General features: G+C 47.5%; 7 protein-coding genes across 9 annotated transcripts; 2 read left to right on the plus strand and 5 right to left on the minus strand.

The window, feature by feature from the left end:
* Positions 1 to 30: 30 nt before the first annotated feature.
* DFL_002423 (uncharacterized protein) lies at positions 31 to 3,536 on the minus strand (the record flags this gene model as incomplete). 2 transcript variants are annotated; one of them, XM_067631205.1, is made up of 3 exons in its annotated part: positions 31 to 540; positions 598 to 2,791; positions 3,532 to 3,536. In XM_067631205.1, 3 exons carry the CDS (start codon positions 3,534 to 3,536, stop codon positions 31 to 33), a joined length of 2,709 nt encoding a protein of 902 aa, XP_067493773.1. The 2 variants fall into 2 exon arrangements, with proteins under 2 accessions (XP_067493773.1, XP_067493774.1); XM_067631206.1 differs by having other exon boundaries at positions 598 to 2,851.
* A 2,719-nt stretch (positions 3,537 to 6,255) lies between these two features.
* Positions 6,256 to 7,835, minus strand: DFL_002424 (uncharacterized protein; the record flags this gene model as incomplete). 2 transcript variants are annotated; one of them, XM_067631208.1, is made up of 2 exons in its annotated part: positions 6,256 to 7,648; positions 7,714 to 7,835. In XM_067631208.1, 2 exons carry the CDS (start codon positions 7,833 to 7,835, stop codon positions 6,256 to 6,258), a joined length of 1,515 nt encoding a protein of 504 aa, XP_067493776.1. The 2 variants fall into 2 exon arrangements, with proteins under 2 accessions (XP_067493776.1, XP_067493775.1); XM_067631207.1 differs by lacking the exon at positions 7,714 to 7,835 and having other exon boundaries at positions 6,256 to 6,756.
* Positions 7,836 to 8,233: 398 nt separating this feature from the next.
* Positions 8,234 to 8,614, minus strand: DFL_002425 (uncharacterized protein; the record flags this gene model as incomplete). The annotated part of the gene is made up of 1 exon (XM_067631209.1): positions 8,234 to 8,614. One exon carries the CDS (start codon positions 8,612 to 8,614, stop codon positions 8,234 to 8,236), a length of 381 nt encoding a protein of 126 aa, XP_067493777.1.
* Positions 8,615 to 11,237: 2,623 nt separating this feature from the next.
* DFL_002426 (uncharacterized protein) lies at positions 11,238 to 11,942 on the minus strand (the record flags this gene model as incomplete). Its single annotated transcript, XM_067631210.1, has 1 exon — positions 11,238 to 11,942. One exon carries the CDS (start codon positions 11,940 to 11,942, stop codon positions 11,238 to 11,240), a length of 705 nt encoding a protein of 234 aa, XP_067493778.1.
* Positions 11,943 to 13,199: 1,257 nt separating this feature from the next.
* On the minus strand, positions 13,200 to 15,467 carry DFL_002427 (uncharacterized protein; the record flags this gene model as incomplete). The annotated part of the gene is made up of 4 exons (XM_067631211.1): positions 13,200 to 14,869; positions 14,938 to 15,254; positions 15,327 to 15,357; positions 15,419 to 15,467. 4 exons carry the CDS (start codon positions 15,465 to 15,467, stop codon positions 13,200 to 13,202), a joined length of 2,067 nt encoding a protein of 688 aa, XP_067493779.1.
* A 1,908-nt stretch (positions 15,468 to 17,375) lies between these two features.
* On the plus strand, positions 17,376 to 18,154 carry DFL_002428 (uncharacterized protein; the record flags this gene model as incomplete). The annotated part of the gene is made up of 4 exons (XM_067631212.1): positions 17,376 to 17,412; positions 17,506 to 17,606; positions 17,672 to 17,813; positions 17,922 to 18,154. 4 exons carry the CDS (start codon positions 17,376 to 17,378, stop codon positions 18,152 to 18,154), a joined length of 513 nt encoding a protein of 170 aa, XP_067493780.1.
* Positions 18,155 to 19,374: 1,220 nt separating this feature from the next.
* On the plus strand, positions 19,375 to 22,467 carry DFL_002429 (uncharacterized protein; the record flags this gene model as incomplete). Its single annotated transcript, XM_067631213.1, has 10 exons — positions 19,375 to 19,419; positions 19,561 to 19,589; positions 19,733 to 19,850; positions 19,983 to 20,294; positions 20,372 to 20,495; positions 20,554 to 20,691; positions 20,748 to 21,188; positions 21,260 to 21,634; positions 21,781 to 21,859; positions 21,945 to 22,467. The coding sequence occupies 10 exons, from the start codon at positions 19,375 to 19,377 to the stop codon at positions 22,465 to 22,467; spliced, it is 2,184 nt and encodes a 727-aa protein (XP_067493781.1).
* Positions 22,468 to 23,302: the final 835 nt, after the last annotated feature.

A 23,302-nucleotide genomic window follows, 5' to 3' on the forward strand; every position in this document is an offset into this window, starting at 1 on the left:
GGGAGTATCATGAAATAGATGAGATTGTGTTTATTTTCCTCTCTTCGGATTGTATCTTCCTGCGGTCCAGAGCAAGATAGGGTTGACTTCAGTCGGACGTGCTTTTTGAGTCTTCTTCACGACGACTGGCTTAAGGCTGACTGGAGCCGGGGATGGCTCTGGTTCTACTGGGGGAGGTGGTGGTGGTGCCGGAGCAGGCTCTGGCTCTGGTAGCGCCGCGGCTATTTCAGCAACAGTTTCCAATGGTGGAGGTGATGGGGGTGCGGCCTCGGGGATAGGCTCGACAATGATGGTCATCTCCTCCGGTGGTGGGAGCGCTGGTACCTCCGGAACCGGTTCTGGCTCTGGTTCTGGTGGTGGTGGTTCAGGAAGCGGCCACATAACCATAGTGATCGCCCAGTCAGGTTGGACGGTAACATCCCAGACTCCAGGAAGGATGATTTGTCCATCGGGGCCATGCAAGTCATAATGGCCTTCCATGACATGGGGGCCGATGATATCGACATGTTTGAAAGCTTGATGGATGAGACGTTCCATACCCTAAGCGCATTTTTAGCATAACTCGATTGAAGGAAATCTTTTGATGGGAAAACTTACCTCCCACTTTTGGCAGAGTTGGTAGGGAAATTGGAACTTTCGGTTGACAGCATCACGGAATCGGATGAACCTCGGCCTCTCAGCTTCGGCGGCGGCCGCAGCAGCAGCCGCAGCAGCCTCTTCGTCCGCTTTAGCCTTCGCGGCTGCTGCCTCCTCCTCTAGCTTGGCCTTTAGTGCGGCAGCCTCTTCCTCCATCTTTGCCTTCGCAGCAGCAGCCTCCTCCTCTACCTTCTTCTTTGCTGCCTCGATATCCTCCTCGAGCTTCTTTCTTGCCGCCTCTACATCATCTGCAGCCTTCTTGATTAATTCTTCTTCACGTCTCTTTAGCTCCTCTTCCTTAGCCGCGATCGCATCCTTTCGAGCTTGCTCGGCTGCTTCGGCGGCGGCGGCGGCGGCGGCATCCTCCACTCTCTTTCTTTCTGCCTCAATGGCGGCTCTCATCGCATCCTCGACAGCTCTTTCTCTAGCGAGCTTTGCATCTTCAAGAGCCTTTTCATTGGCGGCCTTTGCGTCTTCGAGAGCTTTCTCATTTGCTGCCTTCATATCTTCAAGCGCCTTCTCCGCCGCATCTTTGGCAGCTTGTGCCTCGGCCGCGGCTTTTTCAGCTGCCTCCTTAGCCTTTGCTTCTGCCTCTGCCAATGCTGCCTTCTCGAGCGCCTCTTTCTCGGCAAGGGCATCTGCCTCCGCTTTCTCTGCCGCTGCTTGAGCTCTTGCAGCTTCGGCAGCCTTTGCAGCTTCCTCCTCCCTCTTACGTTCGTAATCTTCCAGCCTAGCTTGTCTATCCCTAGCCTCTTGCTCTAACCTATGTCTACGTTCCTCCTCCCGCAACTTCTTCTCCTCCATCAATCGTTCGAACTTCTTATCTTCTTCAGTTTTCGACATACGTGTCGGATTGTAAGCTGGCGGGACTGCAAGAACAAGAGCCGTAGACGGAGCCGATGGAGCCGCCGGAGCAGCAGGAGGTGGTGGCGGCTCCTCCTTCTTTTCCTCTTTCTTCTCTTCTTCCTTGACCGGGGGTTGATATGGAACCATTCCCATATACCCGGGCATACTCGGCATGCCCGGTACCATACCCGGTACCATACCCGGCATACCACCCATGCTCATCCTATGACGTTGCTGTTGCTGTTGCATCGCAGCCCAGGTATAGGGATTCATCCCAGGAGGTGCTGGCATGTTTGCGGTAGGTGAAGTCATGTAAGGATCATAAAGCGATTCCTGGGGAGAAGTTGGGTTGCTGTAAGGATTATGCAAGCCATTTGGCATAGCATGACCGTTTGGTATCCCACCAGGAGGCATACCGTATGGGGCTTGAGGGAAATAGCTTTGTCGCGCAGCAGCTGCGGCAGCAGCATCTGCCCTAGCTCGAGCGTCTCTATCCGCCGCCATCTGTCGTCGTCGTTCTTCCGCAGCTGCGTCTCTCATTGCAGCTGCATCTCTCATCGCTTGCTCCCTCATGTGGAAGTCTCGCATTCGGGCAGCATGTGCTTGCTGTTGTTGGTGTTGCTGCTGCGCCGCCGCCGCCGCCGCCGCCCTTCTCCTCCTATCTTCTTCCGCTCTTTCGTGTGCGGTCTCGTAATCATCTTCTACCCAGTCGTCATACTCATCATCTTCCGGTCCGCCATATGTTACCAAAGCATCACCGTAAGCGCCCCCTCGGGGCGGCGGCGGGTAATGTGCTGGCGCAGCTCGCGGTGCAGCTCGCGGTGGTGGTGCGTGGCCATATGGCGCTTGAGGTCCTGGGGGTGGCGCACGATGGCCATACGACGGAGCAGCGCCGGCCCTAGGCCAGGGACCTGGTGGAGGAGGCAATGCTCGAGGTGGTGGTGGCTGTCCGCCGCCTGGAGTAGGTCTTCGAAAGGTTTGTGGTTGAGACGGGTAATCCTCGGTATCACTCTCTGTGGTTTCGGTGTGATAATCCGAGTAGTCCCCGTGATTCGAAGGTGCGGGTGCGTATGATCTAGGTGGGCCGGGAAGATAACTTAATCTGCTAGCAGCTGCCCTCGATGCCGGTTTACGGCCGCCTGGGCGAGATGCGGATTCAGATGGATCGATATCGTCTAAATCGTCGAAGGTCTCGCTGTCAGACCCGTAGGTGTCGTTGTCTGTCCAATCAGATGGTGGGAAATGATTCGGAACGTGCGAAGGAATTCGATTTTGATATTTGCCGTAATGTTCGTAGCTACTGCTGGCCCTAGACGAGACTAAGCTCGAGCCATCAACGGATTCGGTATGATCGATAGTAATGTTGATTCTATGAATTACATGAGAAAATGCTCCAGCTTGGAAACGAGCGAGGAGAGGACAGTGTAGAAGCTGCGTAATATCAAAAAGTGAACTCGAGATAGGAAGTCGGCAGCTGAGGAAGCTCCAGTGCAAGCACAGGATCCGCAGAGGAACCAGAGCGGAGAATGGTATGCTCCCTCAGGCCGGGTGCTGGTAACTCGAGTTGAAACAGTAAAAAAGTGGCACGACAAGAAATATTTTATGGGTAAATATATGAAATGATCATCGAGAAGCTTAAACCGCCTTTGGCTCATTACCTGGAAGGAAATCGAGCGGGGCTGATTTAGACTCAATGTGTCTCTCTCGATCATCTCACCATTGCAAGCAAGTCGGCAATTTTGGTGTGCATGCAGGGGTATTTGTAGGCGAAGAGCATCGAAAAAACAAGCAGCAGAAGAGGGAAAAGAACAGAACGGTGCACACACACGAACTTGAGTCAAGTCGAGGAGCTTATGGTCCGGCCAGCGCATGCACATCTGCTTTGGCCATAAGTGTAAAAATAGGAGCCCCGGGTATTTTGACTCCCCGTCCGCGCAGAGCTCGAGCGAGCTGATGGTGGAAACAGACAGCAGGCAAAGGATTCTTAATGCAAGAAAGAAACTGTGCAGGAACGTATCACATAGCATAGATAAGAAATTGGGTACTTACGGCATCCTAAGATCGAGCAAAGGTCAAGAAAGACTAGGCTCGTCTTTCTTCGAGAGCGAAGTCTGTCACAGAGGAACTTAAGGGCGAAGCTGAGGGGGAGGCGAGGACAACCCGCAATCAAAGTTGGTATCCCTTATCAGTTTGCGGGGCCGTAGTTGCCCATAATCCCACAATCTCCCCTCGGACAAGCAGAGTAATCCAGGAAGTACCAGTAGCCGCCAAGGTATACCAAATGGTCGTTCAAAACCGTGGAGTATATATCCGCTATCGTGGAATACCGTAAAACCTGCATTTCACATGCTTTGGTGTCAGCAACCGTAGACAAACTTACATACGGCGTCTACCGTCAACACATCTAAAGGGCCAGCAGGGCAAGCTCCGTGGTGCCACGGACACAAAAATTTGGATCTCCCGACCGAAAGATAGTCGACCCTGCGGTAAGGAAGCCGTCTATAGACTTCGTGGCCTTCCAAGAGGCTTGAAAAAAAAGACGCCATGGTCGAACAATCGACATAAACACGAGATCCACGTTCCATATCCAATGTTGAAACTTGTCCTGAAACCCTGCTAGCCCTGTGATGCTAAAAAATGAATGTCGACCTCGGAGAATAGGATACTAACAATCGTTTCCCTGTTCGCTAGTAGTTCGTCGTATCTGCTGAAGAATTCGTAGTGATATCGTTGTGATGGTACAAAATTTGATAGCTGTGCCTCGTAAAATGAATAAGTATCGAAAAGTGTGGAGGAAGAGGAGGAAATATTAAATGGGAAGATGATTAGCAGGGCAAATGCAAGGGAAAGCTTTCGTCGTGTCTAGCCAGCACTGCTTTGCGTCTAAAGCCGCTTTTAGGTCAACAGATGCTATGCTGGTTTGGAGACTAGGGACAAGGTGCTAGCGTGCTTGCAGACCGGAGCTCAAACGACGGTGGGAGGCAGGCATAAGAAAATGGAAGATGACAGAGCCGGAAGCAAAAAAATAACGACAGGCTAGTGGTTCAGGAGGTGGGGAAGGCGGTCCTCTTTATTGGCTGGCAAGGGCGGCTTTTGCCAGGGTAAATAGTCGACAGCCTGCGCAGCCTTAATCATAACACTTCCCACCCATCGAAGGCAACCTAGGAAATCGCCATTGTACAACTCACCAGCTGGGAGTCCCCTATCGAATCCAGGATAGAAAATGACAGAAGAATGGATGGCTAGAACGTCGGTTCTCGGGATTTACCCCGAGAATATGCGAATGGTTTATGGCTCCTTTGCCATACGGTACACAACAGCCAGGGGGATTTCCGCCGTGGCTGTTATACTATATAGGCCGGCAGACGACCTTTCCAGCTCTCAAGCTCAAAGAGGCTGACGAATTTACCTGACCCTTAAATAATGTCAGTCGATGGACCTAGAGCTTATAATAATAGGGCAATTTAGGAAAATTGTCATACTTGTTACAAAATTGGTCGTAAGCATAACATCCCTTCCGTAGGATTAGGAGTACATGGACCAATGCATCATGGACGCTGGCCGGACCATCGAATCATGTGGATGTTTATATGCAACCCGCTGCATGGTGACGATGCAGCTCGATACACAGAAAGGTAAAGGCCAGAAAATTTTTTCTATGGGTTTCTTGATGGCTCTTCGCCATTCTCATGCCAGTCCCGCTCGATGGCAGCTTCGTTGATACCCCGCTAGGATTCCTAAGATATGTCGATGAGAGGTACATGATAGAGCTCTAAATCTTGTGGTATTTCGTAGCTTGACTACGTCGACAACGCAAATTCCAATCCAGCAACGTCGACAGTAGCACATCCGTCCGAAGGCCCCACGTTATCACGTAAGTATCCGGCGATATATGCATCCTATGAAACGCCATCGCTCCCGTCTTGCGGCCCCAATATCCTGTTCCGTGGTGTTTACCAAACAAGCTCTGGCAGCTCCAGGGTCTCGCGGATACATACACACATTGTATGTACCCGAGACCTACATCCTCGAAGAACCTGCGATGTGCTGCAGCAGGTACACACTTGGGTCCCACAACAGCTCATTTACATCATGCCTTTAATTTAAATTGGTTTGCATTAGCCAACCGACCAGGTGTGGGCGGGCCTGGGATATATTTCTGATTGGAGCGGCCAGATAGGCTGTCAGACCAATATGATGCATGAGGTCGAACTCTGCAGGCTGCGAACGAGAATCTTAGTCATTCCACAATTTAAATTTCCTTTGGGGCGGCCAAGTCGTCTACAGGCAAGTTTTGATTTACATCGATTCTACGAAAAGTTTTTCCTCATGCATTGTCTTCTTTCTTTCTCTTTCTCGAATTCTTGAGGAATCTCATGTCTTTTGACGTGGACCCAGCAGAAATACGATATACGTGGAAGTCATAGTGGTTCTTTGGATTGATTAGGTTGGCCCTACATAATCACTCCGCTCAAGTAGCTGACAGTAGATACCCCGCCATCCATCGTTTCAATCCACAGGCCTGGACCGAACACCACGCAAGTAGGTTGTAATACAAAAGCAAGTTCTTAATGGCCAATGTTAAATATTCGTGTCATTGCTTCCACCGCACTAATAAACGGCCACGAGTAGCCACAAATGTAAAGCCAGCAATAACACTCGTTAAAATTTTTAATTTATCCAATGGTCATCATAGTTTATAATTTTATTTTGTCGAACCCTTCTCGAAGTTCTGTACGTACCAATAACCAATCGTTCCAATATCGTCAAAATTTAGAAGACATCACATTCGTCTTCCCATTCGTCGTCGTCGTCATCATCAACCGGGTTCAACCCATGTAGCCAACGGTTTTTTCCGAGTAGTTCGTAGTCTTCATTTTTATTGAATCGCACACCAATCTCTTCTTTCTCGTCCTCATCCTCATACTCTTCTCCCAAGCGACCAATTACTCTATACCCAAAAATCTTGATTTCTTCCGGAACCGGCCAGTCATCAACCTCTTCCACCCAATTCAAATTAAACCCTTTCCCAGCGACCAACATCTCCTCGTACGGCCTCCGGAACAATCCGATACACCCAAAGTCTTCCTCCTCGTCACTACCATATTCGTATGGATCCGGCCATTCTCCATCAGAGCAATGCCACGATTCTTCGTCCGTCCAGTCGTTTTCATCGTCTTCCAGGGGATAATATTCAATAGCTAAACGTTCAGTTTGGAGAGGTTCGAAATATCGAACTGGTTTAGCAATTAAATTTGGTCTCTCTAGTTCCATGGAGGTTTGAGGAATGATTGTTACCGGAAGATCGTTTTGTCGAAGGGTGATCCTGGTTTCCGCCCCAAACGGATCGTGACCTGGAGTTGGGGTCGGTTTCCTCTCAGGAGTTGAGCTTCCGCTGCTAGAACAGCTATTGGGGTAGATTCTCTCGCCATCTTCTGTTCGCAGTCCGACTACTTCTAACCCTTCGAGTTCGCGTTCGTTTACAAGGTCAAAAAAGTGTTTTTTTGGTCGATACTGTAACGCAGGGGGCAACTCTAGTTGTATCAGAGGCGGAGGACGATTATCCTGTGGAGGCGGTGGCGGCGGGACCAGGGGTGGTTGACGTCGCTCCGGTGGAGGTGATGGCTGCCGTCGCTGTGGTAGTGGCTCTTGTAGCTCTCGATCTGTGAATCGAGACGTAGCCCCTCTAGTATATCTTCCTCCACCCCGCGGCCTATTTTCCTCATCAGGTTGCCAAAAGCTGCCCTCCAACTTGATTCCCCTCCGTTGGTTTTCGACGTCGAGTAGACTCCGTCCTGTTGGATTCGAATCGGTTGAAGTAGTAGACGCTCTATCGTTGTCGTTGCTAGTACCAGGAGGTACGTATGTACGACCCTGCCGAAGTATTTGACGGTTTTCATTCGCGTTCCGGGGTGGAGCAGAACCCGATAGGGTAGATGCAGGTCGTACTGTCCGTCGGGGACGGCCTGCGGCTCTGACAATCATCATTTGCCCATCGGTGCCTCCAGAGCTACTACTAGATCCACTAGGTGTAATGCTAGACGTAGGACTGGTATAAAACATGGTGCTCCTCGGCATCAAGCTAGAGTTACGTCGGCTTAATTTGCTTTCTAGAATAGATTCCATAGAGAGGACTCGTCTGGGGCCATGGGTTCCACCACCTGACCTATATATAGCTTTGGTTTAGTCCTACAGTAGGAAGAGATTTCAAGGAAGATGGGATGAACTTACGGGAGCGAAGGTACTCGAACATGCTGGGGTTGCTCTCCCGAAGTCGAGCTAGAAGATGGAGATTGAGATAGTAAGGAGAAGCGATCGAAACTCGTGAAGGATGATACTCGTCGTGGCGGCATCTTTAAAGGTTGCTATTCTGCTAATCCGTTGGTATTTACGGGAAAAAGAGAGGGTCGGTGAAGAGAATATATCAAGAATCAAGTAAGTATTAATTGGTCGAGAAGTATTCAAACAGAGGGCGACGAGAAGGGTACTATATTAGCTAACAAGTTGTGGCAATGATGATCGAAAACTGGGAAGAGTCGTGAGAGTGATAAAACAGAACAAGGAACCGAAGGAGAAATGGTGGTGGTCCCAGAGCGCCTTCAGATTAGCGTTATCACAATCGCCTCTTGTGATCTCTAACCTCGCGAGCTCGTCGTCTACCAGTACCCCCTCCAAACTGTGTTGACCCCCCCCCCAAAATACCACACGTCGATCCGTCCTCAACTTAAATCTACGTATAGTTATCGTCTAGCTACCCAGTATACCCAAACCTCCCCCCAACCTTCTGAACAACCACGTCTCCAATCTTCCTCCACTCCTCCACCACTTCTTCCAAATCCCTATCCCTAGACACATAAGACCTCAAAACCATATCTTTACTGTAAAACACTGTCCCCTCGGGTACCAATTTTTCTTCAACTGCCCTCGAGGCTGGGATTGTTACGATTAGTATATTGTTGTTTTCAATACTTTCTTCGGAACAACGTGGAGTAGTTGCAGTGCCGCTGCTCGGACTGTTAAGGTTATTGTAGAAATCATAGAGGAAGCGGGAGGCAGTAGGGGTTAGAGGGGTCATGTGGTCCCATGTTAATTTTACGATACCTTGAATTGCTTGTTTCGGTGTATGGCCCATCTTCTGTTTTTATTGATATGTGTGCCCTGTATGATACTAGGAGAAATTGTGGTCTCGGGAAGGCTAATGCGGTAATATGGAAGGGTATACATGAGATCCACGGATTCTGTTGGCTCTCCAGCGTCGAAGGCACATATATTCGTATGAGAGTCGCAACATTCTGATAATTGATTACGGTAGTGGCCATGGCTTGCATTTCCGGATTCAGCGAGCAAATCTCACACTTGGGCCTTTAGCCTTAAGCTTGAGAAATGGAGAGAACAATTTATTACCATCTTTCTAGGATTATTCATGATCCCCTTTTCTAGGAACTTATGTTGATAATTATCTAGGGGGGTATTCGTATGCCTACGCTGTATAGAAAGCCTAATAGCCAGTATCTACTGGAGAAAAAGAAAAAAGATAGATTTCGGTCCCCCTATTCAATTTCAACATTATAATTATATTGCCAACCACCAGCCTTATGGCAGACGTCTGTAGACAAGCAACTGCAATTTGTGGTATTTCCACTTTCCAACGCATGAAATTCACACCTATACTTACGATTATTCGATTTCCTAGAAGACCAAATTAGTAATTACTCTCTCCCCCCCCTTCCCTCCCCGGTATCCTCCCCATCACTCCAAACACTATTCTTCCCCCCACAGTGACAACAATAAAAAACATGCTGACACCCCTCTCTATACCCCGGACCTCCTCCCACCACCGGCTTGCCCCCACCCTCCCCGATACAACCCCAAAAAGTGGGCGACTTACTCCCCTCCTTCTCCCTCCCCTTCTTAAATTTCCCAAGTGCACTTCCAATACCCCCGGTCATATGACCTTTTGCCCGTTCCAACGGCAATCTACTAGATAATGGTACTATAGGCTCACGTTGTGAAGACGGTGGTGGTGGTGGTGGTGCCGGCCGCGGACGGGGGTATGGAAATTCCGGGGGTGTATGTTCCGTCGGATTGTAGGTTGCGGAAGTGGTGTAATTTGTGGAAGCGGAAGGGAATTGGGAGGTGGTGGGGGATGGGTTGTTTGTGTGAGTGTTTATGGGTATGATTTTATTAGGAACTAGAATGCTAGTGTTATTTGTCGAAGAAGAGGAGGGAGTAGGGAGGGCGGGGGTGGGTTTTGGAGCGGAAGGGCAACATTGGCAGCGGTTTAGGGGTCTCGCTATCGTTGAGACGTCGATTTCGTTTATCGTTGATGATCTGTAACGTTTGTAGATTGCGTGCTATATATATATCGCATATCATATTAACTCCGCCCTTCACAATAAGAAAGCAGTACTTTCAAAGAAGGGTTTGAAAAAGAGAAGGGGGGGGACTAACTGGCTCTTCACCATCATCAGCACCATCCTGCTGCCCATACCGTCTATTCGCCTTCCAAAACTGTCCACAGCATTTAATAACCTCACCGTGTTCTACAATAAGAGAATCAAGATCGCTATAGAAGTCTGTGACCATGAAGCTTCTGGTGCAGTGTCCCGGATGCCATATCATGGACCTTTTGATTCGAGGTCTGTAGGGGTAGTCCGGTGAGGCTGGTGAGGTTTTAGAGGATGATTTCGGTGGATGTTTGGCCATCGCTTGTTTGAGGGAGGGTTGCTAATATAATCTAGTATTTTTTTCCTATACTCTTGAAGAATTTAATATATTGTCTTGTATGATACCGAGGGGGCCATGTACTTGAATTTGAAGGTTTTCGAGTAGATCAGATGTTTCTTTCAGCAAATTCTATCTCAACCTACGAAAAACCATATACGGTTCGTACACCTATAGCTAGGCACCTAAAGCAAGCATGTATCATGGAAAGAAATGACATGCAAATATATAGTCTCCCATAATCTTAAGCTCTTTCCACGATCTGCTTTTTTTTTTTAAAAAAAAAAAACGTTTCAGATGCACTAGTTGTGATTATGTATCATGTTGTGCACTTTTTCTTGCCTAAATTGTTAGATGGCTGGGGAAGGTTACTACATGATTATAGGATAATTATGAAACGATTTAACATTCTCAGTGCATCCATATCGGTATACATTTAGCTGTTTTCCTAAATAAACTTTTATAGACCTACTAGTTTACCATGAAAAAGAGTGGTTACCGTCTAGTGTGCCACGGGATAGCATGTACTCAAAGCTATTTAAAACTTGGCTACAGAATCAATAATACTACTTCAGTTAAGTAGTTAACGGTTATTCCTATAGCAGCTAGGCTTTTCCTATATCGTCGATATAAATTCCATAGATGCCACTTTCTACGTTCAAACTCGTGTTTTTTTTTTTTTAAAAAAAAGGATACGTTATATATAATCCGCACAACTACTATAAAATAAAATAATTAATTAAAAATCCACAAAAAGTGGGTTACAAGAAAAAGAATAAAAATCAAAAAGTCTATAGTATTAATTACAAATTGGGAAAAGTTTATTAATGACTAAACCGAACACTCGTGTGTATCTTTATACCCGCCTATGTCTATAATGATATAGTCGTATAAGGGGGAAGTAATCTGAATGGTATATATCGCAGAGGAGGGGGGTTGATTTGTAAATCTTTCTGCATACTACCCTTTTTTTCAAAAAAAATCCTACTCTGTAAATAAATATAGAACAGAAGCTTCCAAAAGCGCATTGCTTACAAGAAAGCAACAATAGCAACAGCAATGAATCCCAAAACACCGGAAGCAGCGGTCTTAACACCAGCACCAGTATACATTGGTGGTGAAGGAGCGGTGGTATTGCATGGAAACTCGGGCTCAGTTGGTGGGTAAACCTTTGTCACAAATCCAGGGCATTCGGGACCTTCACAACCGCTTGGGGTATATGGAGTAGGCTCGGGAGTTGATTCGGGATGAACAGGGGGGTATGGCTTTGGCTCCGGATGGGGATTGCAACCTTCACCCTCACACTTTGGTGGGTATGGCTTGGGCTCTGGGGTTGGGATGTGGTACCAGTTGGTGTAGGTATTTCCCTCCGGGCAGATGACTTCGTCCTTGTAACATCCCGGACCGTAGCATGCAGGAGTCGGGACTGGGTTTTCCCAAGGACATTCGGTGACCGGGACGTAAGTCGGTTCAGGACCGCATCCTTCGGCGCAGTATTTGGTTTTGACTTCCCATCCGTAGGGTACGGCGGGTTGTTCGCAGGGGGCGTAGTCGCAGTGTTGTTTGATGGTGTAGGTGTGCGGGACGAGGCCGGTGGGGCAGAGGGAGGGGATTACGGTGGTATAGGTTAGGTCGGTGCCTTCTACGGTTGGTTCGTATGGAAGAGTGCCGTTTCGAGCGGCGGCGAGGGTGGCGGTGGTGAGGAGGAGGGCGGAGGATTTCTTGTAGGCAACCATTTTTGAAAGTGAGCGTAAGTTTAAAAAAGTAGTTTCTTTAGTAGATCGATTTCGTTTCAAAAAAAAGAGTGACTTTGTGAAGCCGGAAAAGCCTGGATGAGTGGAAGTGGTTGGTAAGGATTGTAGTGAATGTAGAAGACTGTTGGATGGTGAAGAAAAGAGGGAGCAATTGAGAAGCATCTTTACGGTCCTTATATGGACTTTTTGAATTGATATAATTCACACGGGTAGAAGAAACCTGTGCCCCCGACAGTACCATCTAAACCTACCTTGCTCCATTTCTTGCGTACACATGCTCCTACCCGAATGCTCCCCCGCACGTACATACATACACGTCCCCTGTGGAATGGCTTCTTTTCTATGAATAGCTGGACTAACATAGAATCCAATTAACCAAAATAACTTGCAAAATTCAATCCAACCTTAAAATCCAAAGGAGTGTGTTGAGAACGTGGTATATTTTTGCCTCCGCAGGGGTATATGAGAGAATGCCTTTCAACTGGAATGGACAAATGGGCCAAAATTCATCTCGAACAGGCGGCCAGGCGGGAGATCTCGAGAGGGATGGGATGGGCATGTCCCTGTCCTCGGATGTCACAGCGCGGTATACCCGGTGCTAAGATGAATTCATGAGATCGAATATTTTTTAATTCGTTCATTCATTAGTCGTCAATATAATAGTATCCTGGACTTGGTAACGCAGTTGTTCCAACATTTCAAGTCTTCACAAAGCTTCAAAAGTCAAATTCATGACCCTCCATCTATGTATGTACTGATGTATGTACTGATGTATGTATATCACGAATGTACGGAAGCTAAGGAAACCTCAAGACGTCTTGGTAAAAGGTAAAAATGTTCATGTCCACGGGAGTGTGTGTAAACATACAGGGTAAACCAAGTAAACCCCCCAAAATATGGTTCATGAAGGGGATGCTAATACATGACCCCCCCCAAAAAACATTATCGCTCTTCGCCACACCGATCGCTAATAATATTTCCCAGTCGGTCAGCCCAAATAGAAAATGAAAAAAAAGGGCAAAGAAGTTACACGCAAAAGGACAGCCAATGTTTTCCTTTTTTTTCCGTTGGTCTCGCTCATGGGAAATCGTAATTCCGATCTCAATCGCTCATGAATTTCATAAAATACACAAGGGTATTGGCGCTAAGCAGAGGTGGAAAAGAGAATGTTTCAAACCTGCACACTAAAAGAAATTTCCGTACTTTATTGCATCTTGCGTGTGATGCAAAATGTCAAGATCAATTACCGGCAGCCGCTGACGTCGGCTGGGGATTCGGGCTCGTATTTTCTTCGTCGTACATGTCTCCTTCTTCTGCATCGACCCTGACCAGGATCTCTTCGAGGAAGCCTTCCAGAAAGCTTGTGACTTCGCTTCCCATTCCCACAGGGGCAGCTGTGTCCCATTCCTCGATTTCCTTGAAGAGGCTGGCTACTTTGATCGCCAATTTTCTCACCCTCTCGTGAGCTTGCTGCCTTTGTTGGATTACCTTGTCGGCAGCTGCCTTTAGAGCTGGAGAACTTTGGGCGGATGCAGATGAGCGCTTGATTTGGTTTTGTAAATTGTGACTTCTCCGCCCCAGTGCTGCCTCCAAAGCGGGCAGTATCACACCATCAAGCGCGGTAACTTCATGTTCCACACCTGCCTCAGGTTCTTGTGGTCGATTTGGCTGAAGCGGTCTGGTTTGATGGTACGACCGGTTCAAAGGAGAATCTTGGTCGGTAAGGGACCTCAGAGGAGGTTGCGGTTGGAAGCCATAGTTCTGGTTAGGAGGCCTGAATTGTTGCTGTTGTTGTTGGGCCTGCTGTGAATGGTGGCGCTGTTGCTGTTGCTGCTGAGACATCCCAGGTGACATAGGTTGCCGTTGATCGGCGGAGTAAGACCTCACAAGCTGGGGTTTCTGATCGGGCCGGGCCCCGAATGTCGAAGAGGTCTGGTTTGTTGATGATTGAGGAATACCAGATTCACTCAACCTCATCCAGGAGAGGTCCTGTGCCAGCGCAGCTCGGGAAGCCGCCTCGTCGTCATCAATCATCATATCCTGACTCGAATAATGAGATGAGGGTTGTTGATGTTGAGAAACCTGCTGGGCGAACTGGTGATGTTGCTGCTGCTGTTGCTGCAGCTCGTGTATCTGGTTCTGCATAGGAGCCTGCTGCTTGAATCGAGGATCGGATCCATAACCAGAATCCCGAAAGTTCTGAGCTTGAGATGAGCCCTGTATATTTTCCTTGACGTCCTGAGTCGGCAGAGGCTGTTGCGCTGGCTCGGCTGGTTTCTGCATTTGCTGCATCTGAGAGCGAGCATTTCTCATCTTGGCTGCGGCCGTAGAGATAGATTTCAAGCCTTCTTTAGGCCCTCGAACGGGTCTCACGGTACCGAAATCCCACATGTCTTGCGCATCTTCTTCCTTCGGCGGCTCTTCCATGACTTCATCTTCATCGGCCGTACCACTGGGATGCTCAATTGCCCACCGTTCGTGCCGTTCGATCAATTCGGTGAGGTAGGTGGTCTTCTTCGCCCGGCGGACGAAGGGATGTTTGAGCAAATCTCGAGCTGTGGGGCGATCCTTGGGGTCTTTCTTCAGGCAAAGGTCGACGAATTCTTTGAACAGAGGGGTGAAGTCGCCTTCGAGGGCCGGAGAAGGGTTTTTCGGTATCAGGAAGAGGACTTTCATGGGGTGTATATCGGCGTACGGAGGTTCTCCATTGGCAAGCTCGAGGGCTGTTATGCCGAGCGACCAGATGTCTGCTTTTTGATCGTAACCGGCTTGTTTGATGACTTCCGGTGCCATCCAGAAGGGTGTGCCGACAAAGGTGTTCTTCTTGGTCATTGTGGCGGATAGTTGGCCGGAGACACCAAAGTCGGCGAGCTTGACCTGACCGTTCGATCCCAATAGCACATTGGCGGCTATATAAAAAATCCATCAGCATGCTACGAGGCAGCACATGTATGTGGAGAAATTTTGGATAACGTACCCTTGATATCCCTGTGCAGCTTGTTATCGCTGTGCAGATACTCTAGCCCCATGAGCAACTCTCGAATAATGATGGTGATATAGTCTTCCGGAATAAGGCCGGGTTTGAGAAGGTCTGCACAACTTCCGCCGGAGCAGTATTCCATGATGATCCAGAGATCGGATCCCTTGAGATAGGAGCCATAGTATTTGGTGACGTAAGGGGAATTGAGTTCGGAAAGAATGTTTATTTCTTGGATGATGTCCTCGACTTCGTCTTCGGCGTTTTCGACGTCGATGATCTTGATGGCGACGGATTGGCCGGTTCGTTTGTCCACACTGGTTGTAGATGCATTATATTAACATTGACTTGTTTTTTTGTTTGCTTTTTATGTGAAGTAAATAGGTTACCCTTTGTAGACCTTGCCAAAGCTTCCACCACCTGAAGACGGAGAAATGTCAATTTGAAGTATTTATCAGAAAAAAAGAAAGAACGGACGTACCGATGATGTTTTGCTTGGTGTAATATGTTTCCGGGTCGGTTACTTCCATCTTGCCGCGACCTTGGCCTAGAGGGTCATGGGACGGCCTTTTTTCCATGCTTGGACGTCGTTGGATTTCCAACGAGACCGTAAACGCCGTACCGGTGGCACGAAAAAAAAAAAAAAAAAGAGGGGGGAAGTACGGAGGGGCTGTTACTGTCGCTGTTGTTGAACAGGCAAGTGCGGATTTATACTATAATCGGTGGTGGGGTGGACACAAGCTGTTGAGTTCCCGTACCGAGGATGTACAGCAAAGTACCGTCCAGTACAATACAGTATCGCACTTGACCGTACAGTACGGCGCAGCTGGGTGTTCTGGAAACAGCGACCAGGCGATAAAGTGGGATTGGGGTCCGGAGGACTTGTAGTGTCCGCGTGTGATGTTGGAATTGGTGGGAAGAGAGAGCGGGAAGTTGTTTTGGTTAAACTGCTTTTGGCAGAAGGCAGAAGGAAGGGAAGGAAGAGGAAGGTCGACCGGCCGTGTGGAACAGAACAGAACCAGAAACCAGAAACCAGAAACAGGCACAGGAACAATACTTTATCGGTCCTTGCCTGCCTCTCTGTCTGTCCGTCTGTCCGTCTGTCGGTGCAGCTGAACCGTACACCTGAGCTGAGCTGAGTTGAGCTGTAGTGCTGTGTGGTTGTAGTTAGTAGTACTATCTTGTCTAGGCTGGTGGACTCCGAATTATGTTTTATTCGCTAGAAAGAAGCAAGAAGAAGAGAAGAGAAGAGGAAGGAGGAAGAGGGAAGAAAGGATACTGCAGAGGTCAGAACTCAGATAGCAGACATCAAGGCCAGGAGACACGGATAGAGGGGCGACAGAGGTAGCGGGGGAGAGACAGCAGAGCAGCAGACACCACACTAGCCACTATTGACCTTAATATTAGACATATTAAACTGGATTGTATTTGCTGCACAATTAACACTAGTAACTATGGCAATTGGTAGACCATGGCTGATTAGACGCCCAAGACAGCGCATCCCGCTGCACGACCAGTTACCTAGGCAATTCACCAATACCTACACTGGTAGTCCTCATACTCACATAATACCGCCATGTGCAATGTATAATGTAGGTATAGATTTTATGTATGTCCGTTGTCAATACATGTATATATACACCAGCGATTGGTGTTTTATCTTCGATCCCAGCCGAGGGTCGAAGGAAGGAAGGGAGGGAAGGGAAGGCCCGATAACGATAAGACACCCAGCTAGAACTTCCTGGCCATTGCTAGCATTGCATGGCGGGGTCGTCGACATACTTGCATACCCACAACCGAGAAAAAATAAAAATAAAATAGAAACACGGCTCGGTCTGTACGTCTATGGCTAGCCTTGGGTTAATAGATTTGGGCCCATGGAGGGGCAACTTGCAGATGACCCCGGCCCCACATTCACTTGCCTTAGTTTAACTCCCACTGGACCCCGCGTGCGTCAGTTAGCCTCACCATTTCTGAACCATTGATCTCCTATGAGTGAAGCCGGGTATGAAGTTAAGTAGTCGACTACAACTGAAGGTGAGAAAGAAGGAAGACTTTGTGGGGTTTACATGTTGACATATAGGTTGGAGGGGCGTCAACCGCGGTTGATTAGTTGATCAATCCATCTAACTCTCTTGAGTTCTGGGTTCTTGCTGCCTACCAAATACTTTCCCTTCCTTGGTCTGAATTGAACGTTCTTTCTTGCTCCGGGTTGATTGAGGTGCGCGACGCCACAACACGTCTTCTCTCCTGTCCCAACTCATACTTGTCACCTTAAGCTTATTCACTTTTAAGCTTATAAGGTACCTCTCGTCAACCAAACTAAACTGGACATCCCGACTCAATTCAATTGCTCAACGAGATCAGCCCAAGACCCCCCACTCCAACTAGCTCGGAATAAGAACACGGGAAGGAGACTATAATTGATAAGACGCAATATGGGCCTCGTATCCGCTTCGACACAGATCCGACTAAGTAATACATAAAACGTCTACCCGTCATACCGACCTCCACACTTATACATATACATATTATACCTACCTGATTATGCGTGCTGACTTGGAGCAGTCTCGGCCTTGCATCTGGCCATAGCTTACCACTTGATCTTCCAACCGAAGCTACTGGACCAGCAGGCCATCATCGTTCTCCTCGGCCGGGCGATGGGAATTGTAAGCTTTTTTCTTTTACTCCGGTACTATTATCTGCGTGTATGTTCTGATTAGTGCATCTGCAGGACGAGGTGGTGTCATTCTCCTCAGCTGCTGTCCGGCCCGTATCGTCGTTTCTCGGTCTGCTGTTCGGCTTCATCGGCTTTAGTGACCTCGTCGCTGCTGGTATTGATGGCATTCCTTTCTACATCCACTGGGGTGGTCAAGGTATGTTTATTACTTAAACCTCTATCCTTCTTTTCTGTTCCTTAATCGCACTTATCCGGTATCTCTTGCTAATTACTACCTGATATAAATTGTAATATAAAATAACAGCACCTATCAGAGTTACCTTCTTCTTCGCGCTCGCAGGTTTGACATATGTGTATGATGCAAACCCTCAAGCCCAGAAGACATTTTTTACCGTTGGATTATCCTCCCTCAAGACCAATTGGGTGTTTAGTTGGGCGTTTGTTGAGATTATAAGCTGGTTCTCGATATATTCTACCATTCGTGAAGAGAGACAGGCTATATTCATTAAGAGGGAAAACGAAGCTCGGAACTCATAGTTGCCAGTCTTCATTATATCATCTAATGCGATCTTACTCGACTTGATTATCGCAATCCAAATGAATGGATGGATTAACTAGCATTTCTGCTGTGCGCGCTTGAATAGAACAGAATAGAACGGTTTTAGCCTCAAAGACATGACCACCCCCAGCTCAGGGGAAAGGGAAAAGCCGCCCTTCCGTGTGTTCCAGAATCTGCCCCTCCGGTGCCACGTGACTTCAGTCTTCTCTCTCAATGATTGCCTTCCCGCAAATGTGGGTCGAGACGGCCTGGCCCAAAGAGGGGATCGCTAGATTTCATGCCTGGTGGTCAGGGAGAGGGAAATCGGGGAAATTAAATGATCGTTTAAGGGGAGAAAAGGACCTGTCAATACAAGCTTTGGCACTTTTTGATGTCGAGATTCAATTGATCTTTGCGACAAGAGCCTCGTCGACAAAGATAAAATATACAATACCGATATATCGTATGGTATGATATTATACTATCCCCGTCTGCGTACGTAGGCATCTTTTTATATACACTGCAAGAAGTGGAAAGAGAACGGCCCCGCCCACGATTCGTACCCCCCCTCCTCTCCTGAAAAACAATATACCTTCAACAGTCCAATCCAATGCAATCTACACCCTCATCGGTACTTATAAAATACTAACCAATGTAATATATCCCTCCGATATAGCCCTGCGCTAGCGTGTTGTTGTTTTTCGATACTTCGATTCGACTTTGATTCGACTGTGCGCCCGTTTGTAATTGTCAAACCCTCCCGCCTTCACCCGCCGTCTGGATCCCTTCCTATAATTCCACCCCCCGAACTTACAGTCTACTCCAAACCACAAAACGGCCGCCGTCCCGTCAGACATACACACCGACCACCCCCGCGTCGCCACTATCCCCCGACGTACATACGGCTGTTCTTTCTCGCTCGTCTCGCTCCTTCTGTCTGTCTGTCTGTCTATATATGGTACAAGTCTTACCTGCAGTTGTCGCTATTTTGGTTCCTTTCCGATACTCCGTCGCACGCCTCTTCGCCATTCGATTTCCACCTTCAACGACATCCGTATCATCGTCACTATAAGTAATAATCGCTCGACATAAAAACGAAGAAAATAAACCCCTATCCTCTCTCCTCTACTATATAGAAATATATATAATCGGTAAAACTGGCGAGCCGTTCGCTACTTACCTCCAGGGACGACCGCTCTTGGACGTCACCAACATCCCTATGCAGGCAAAGTCGAGAAATGAACGGCAGACCCAGAAGACAAAGGTCAGAACACCATCCCATCTATCCACCTATCGAATTTAGTTTGGTGTACACACTTTATCACATCAATTTCCGTCGTTGTCGCGCTTCTTTTTTTATAAATGGAACAATCATAACTGACGACTATACCTTCTCTCCAAATAGCTAGCAGAGTCGTATAATGAACTCCTAACGTATGCGCAAAACTCCTTCTCGCTCTCATCTTCATCTTCGTACCCCTTGAATACCCTCTCTGCCCTGTCCAACACATTCCTCCAGTTACATATTACCCGATACCCGACAGCTAAAGCTAAGAATGCGCATCCGATTATAATAGCGAATTCTCGTCGCCTGAATTGAGACACGTAGGAAACTATACCCTCGGACGGTTAATTGGAAAAGGATCGTTTGGGAATGTATATCTGGCGACGCACAAACTTACCAATGGGTCGAAGGTATGTCGAAATCTTTTTTTCCTTTCAATTTTCTCAGCCTCGGAAAAAAAATATATATCTTATCGTGATTACAAATTCAAAGAATTTACATTTTCTAACGAGCCGGTTTCCTCGAATTCTTTGGTGGGATAGGTCGTTCTCAAATCTGCACAGAAAAGTGATCCAAACCTCGCCAGGGAGATACACCACCATCGGCAGTTAATACACCCCCATATCGTCCGTTTATACGAAGTTGTCGTTACAGAATCGCTAGTATGGATGGTATTGGAGTATTGTCCTGGTGCAGAGTTGTACGACTATTTGATCAAAAATGGAAGATTGTCAACCGAAACGGCGCAGAAGATATTTGCGCAGTTAGTAGGCGCCGTGGCGTATGTGCATCAGAAGAACTGCGTGCATAGGGATCTGAAGTTGGAGAACATTATGCTGGATAGGCATGAGAATGTGGGTTCTATTTTTCTTTCAAAACTCCCCTTTTTGTGGGATGGTGGGGCTGATGAGTGAGTTTTGCTGGGATGCAGGTCAAGCTTTGTGATTTTGGTTTCACACGGGAGTATGAGAGACTTCGGCCGCTGCAGACTTTTTGTGGGACTGTGTGCTACTCGGCGCCTGAGATGGTCAAGGGGGAGAAGTATCTCGGTCAGGGTGTGTCATATCTAGACTAACTCCTGAAGATTTCAATTTGGCTGACAACTTTGGTTAGCTGTCGATGTTTGGTCGTTAGGTGTCATACTATACGCCTTACTATGCGGGGAACTACCGTTCGATGAGGACGATGAGACATCAACGAAGCTCAAGATATTGAACGAAGAACCCAAATATCCGGAGCATTTGGACCCAGGTTAGGATTTTTCGTCTTTTTCTGGCCAGTGTTTTAAGCTAAACTTTGGAGATTAGATGCCGTTGCCTTGATCAAATCACTCCTTTCGAAACGGCCTATATCACGACCGACATTGTTAGAAATCCTTACTCATCCATTCCTCATGCACTACGGCAACCAGCAAAAGAATATCCTTGCTATGCAACAACCTGCTCTCTTCAGCACGCGGATAGAAAGGGATACCTTGGACCGTATGAAATCCGCTGGAGTTCAAACCGAAGTTGTCGTGGAAAGTGTCCTCGCCCAAAAATGCGACAGCCTAGCCGGCTGGTGGAACCTCCTGATAGAAAAAGAAATGCGTAAAGAAAAACGACGTCAAAAGCGACGAAGCGAAAGCCGACGGGTCAGCGCGGGGAGCATGCTAGCTGCTGCTGTTGCTGCCGACTTTCTTAAGCCTCCGAGGGAAGAAGCCGAAGCTGAATGGGCGAATATTAGCGTTAAGGCTTCTTCAACATCACGTAGGTCTCTTGATGGCCCTCTTTTTTAAACGCTCAGAGAAATTCCTCCCGCGGGCTAACTTCCACGTTAGTCAATGATAGTGGAAGCGGTTCGGCTAAAGCTCCTATAGTGCCCGCAGGACCGACACAGCAACCGCCGAATCCGAAAGATCGACATCCGTATAATAAAATGCAGCGAAATCCGTCGAATCAGAGTCAAATACAGATCATGTCTTCGCCAGATTTAAATCGTGATCCAACTTTCCCATCGTCAGCATCGACAAGGCGGCCGAATCAACGAAAGATACATTTTTTGACTACGTTGGCCGCGTTGAAGCATTGGTTGTTCCATTCCACGAGGCGGGCGTCTACTGCTAGTGATGCGAAGTATCAACCGAGGTTGCAGAACGGGAATACTTCACAATCAAACCTTAGTCAAGGAAGGGGTTTACAGAGTTCGCATCAAAGTGGGAGCGTTCGCACGCGGGCGGGGAATGTACTTGAGATGCTTAGAGAGAACGATCGGCAGCGAGATGCTCGGTCTAGGGGGAGAGATACGGCGAGGCAGGGCGGACCATCGAGTAATGTCCCACCGAGTTTGGTAACGGCGCAGCAGAGGAAGCGGCAGTCAATATCACCGTCGCCGTTGACTCCGCATTCGGCGCGGAGAATGTCAGGTCGTGGATTGGGAGGTAGGAAGTCGACGTCCTCGTCGTTGTCTTCAGTACGATCGTTTCACAAGTCGCATTCTAAAGCTTCTTCGATTGCATCCTCAAGTTCGGTCAACTCTGTTCAGCTGGCGTCGCCGAGGAGTCCCAGGGCGTCCGGCGTAAAAGTTGTGGCGACGACACCGAGAACGAATAGTTTCCCATCGAATGTACGGCTCGTTAGGCAGGGGACAACTGGGGTTGATGCGTTTAATGAGACGGCGGTGTTTAATAAGGAATCGGTTGCTTTCGCGAGGAGGAAAAAGACGGCGTTTAAAGGACCGAATTTGAATTTAAATCATGCGAGGAATTCGTCACCTAGTGTCGCGCAGGGGAGACGGAGGCATTCGGCGAGTAAACGGGCGAGTACGAGTTCGGCTGGTGCGCAGGCGGATGCTATACAGGAGGAAGATGAGGATGAATGTGAAGTTGAAGAAGTTGCGGAGTTTTCACCGATTATTGGGGAACACGAGGAGGTTGTGTTTATGAAAGAGGAGGGAAGCGATGTAGGGAATACAGATGGGGATGTTAGGGATGATGTTCCAGATGTCGAGGAACCGAGAGGCAGGAGGTTGGAGAAGGAGCTGGCGTAAAGCGCTTTTTTATTACTATTACTGCTATTGTGGCGAAGGATACCCTATTTACCCTCATATTGTACATCCCGTTTTGGGGGATTCCTGGCGGCCTTGGGGGAGTTTGAATTGGAACTATTATAGCAAAAAAGGTGATTTTGGGTTTGATATAACATCCTCCTTTTATGGATTTCTTTTACTTTTCTTTTCTTCGTCGTTATTAGCGAGACATTCGTCCTTCCTTTTCTTTTCTTCTTCGTTTTCATTTCTGTCGGCATTGAGTATTCATGAAGTTGATATTGCCGGGGGGATTTCTTTCTCGAGATCTCTTTTCATTGCGCATAGATTGTTTCCAACATTCGTTACTTTTATATACTGCTTTTTTCTTTCTCCCTTTTTTTTTTTTTTTTTTTTCTTTATTATGTTGTAATGAATATTTTCATAGGTTTCTTTCCCTACTTTCTCATAAGTATCTCTTCTCTCCCCACCGATATCGCCATTTCCATTTATATATATATAACACGGTACTACCTTTTGTTCTTTACAGATTTTGCTTTTAATTTTGTTTGGATACCCACTATCACACCCGAAAAAATTGTCAAGTTTTTGTTCGTTGAAGTGTTTCGTTTTTTTTGTCGATATATAAATTTACATTTGCTAGTTGTTCTGTTTTGTAATATTTGATATCTATCTATCAGAAAGAGAGGGGAAGAAGGATAGAGAGGAAATTGTAAGACTTTTTATTTGATATTGATTACGATGTTATTACTAGTTGTTTTCGGACAGAGAGTCATCGGTGCATCTTAGCAATCTAGATTTTTTGAACTATAGAACTGCAAAAGTCTTGTGGTTTGAT

Source organism: Arthrobotrys flagrans (assembly GCF_004000055.1).
Source record: "Arthrobotrys flagrans strain CBS H-5679 chromosome Unknown unitig_3, whole genome shotgun sequence".
Lineage (NCBI taxonomy): Eukaryota > Fungi > Ascomycota > Orbiliomycetes > Orbiliales > Orbiliaceae > Arthrobotrys > Arthrobotrys flagrans.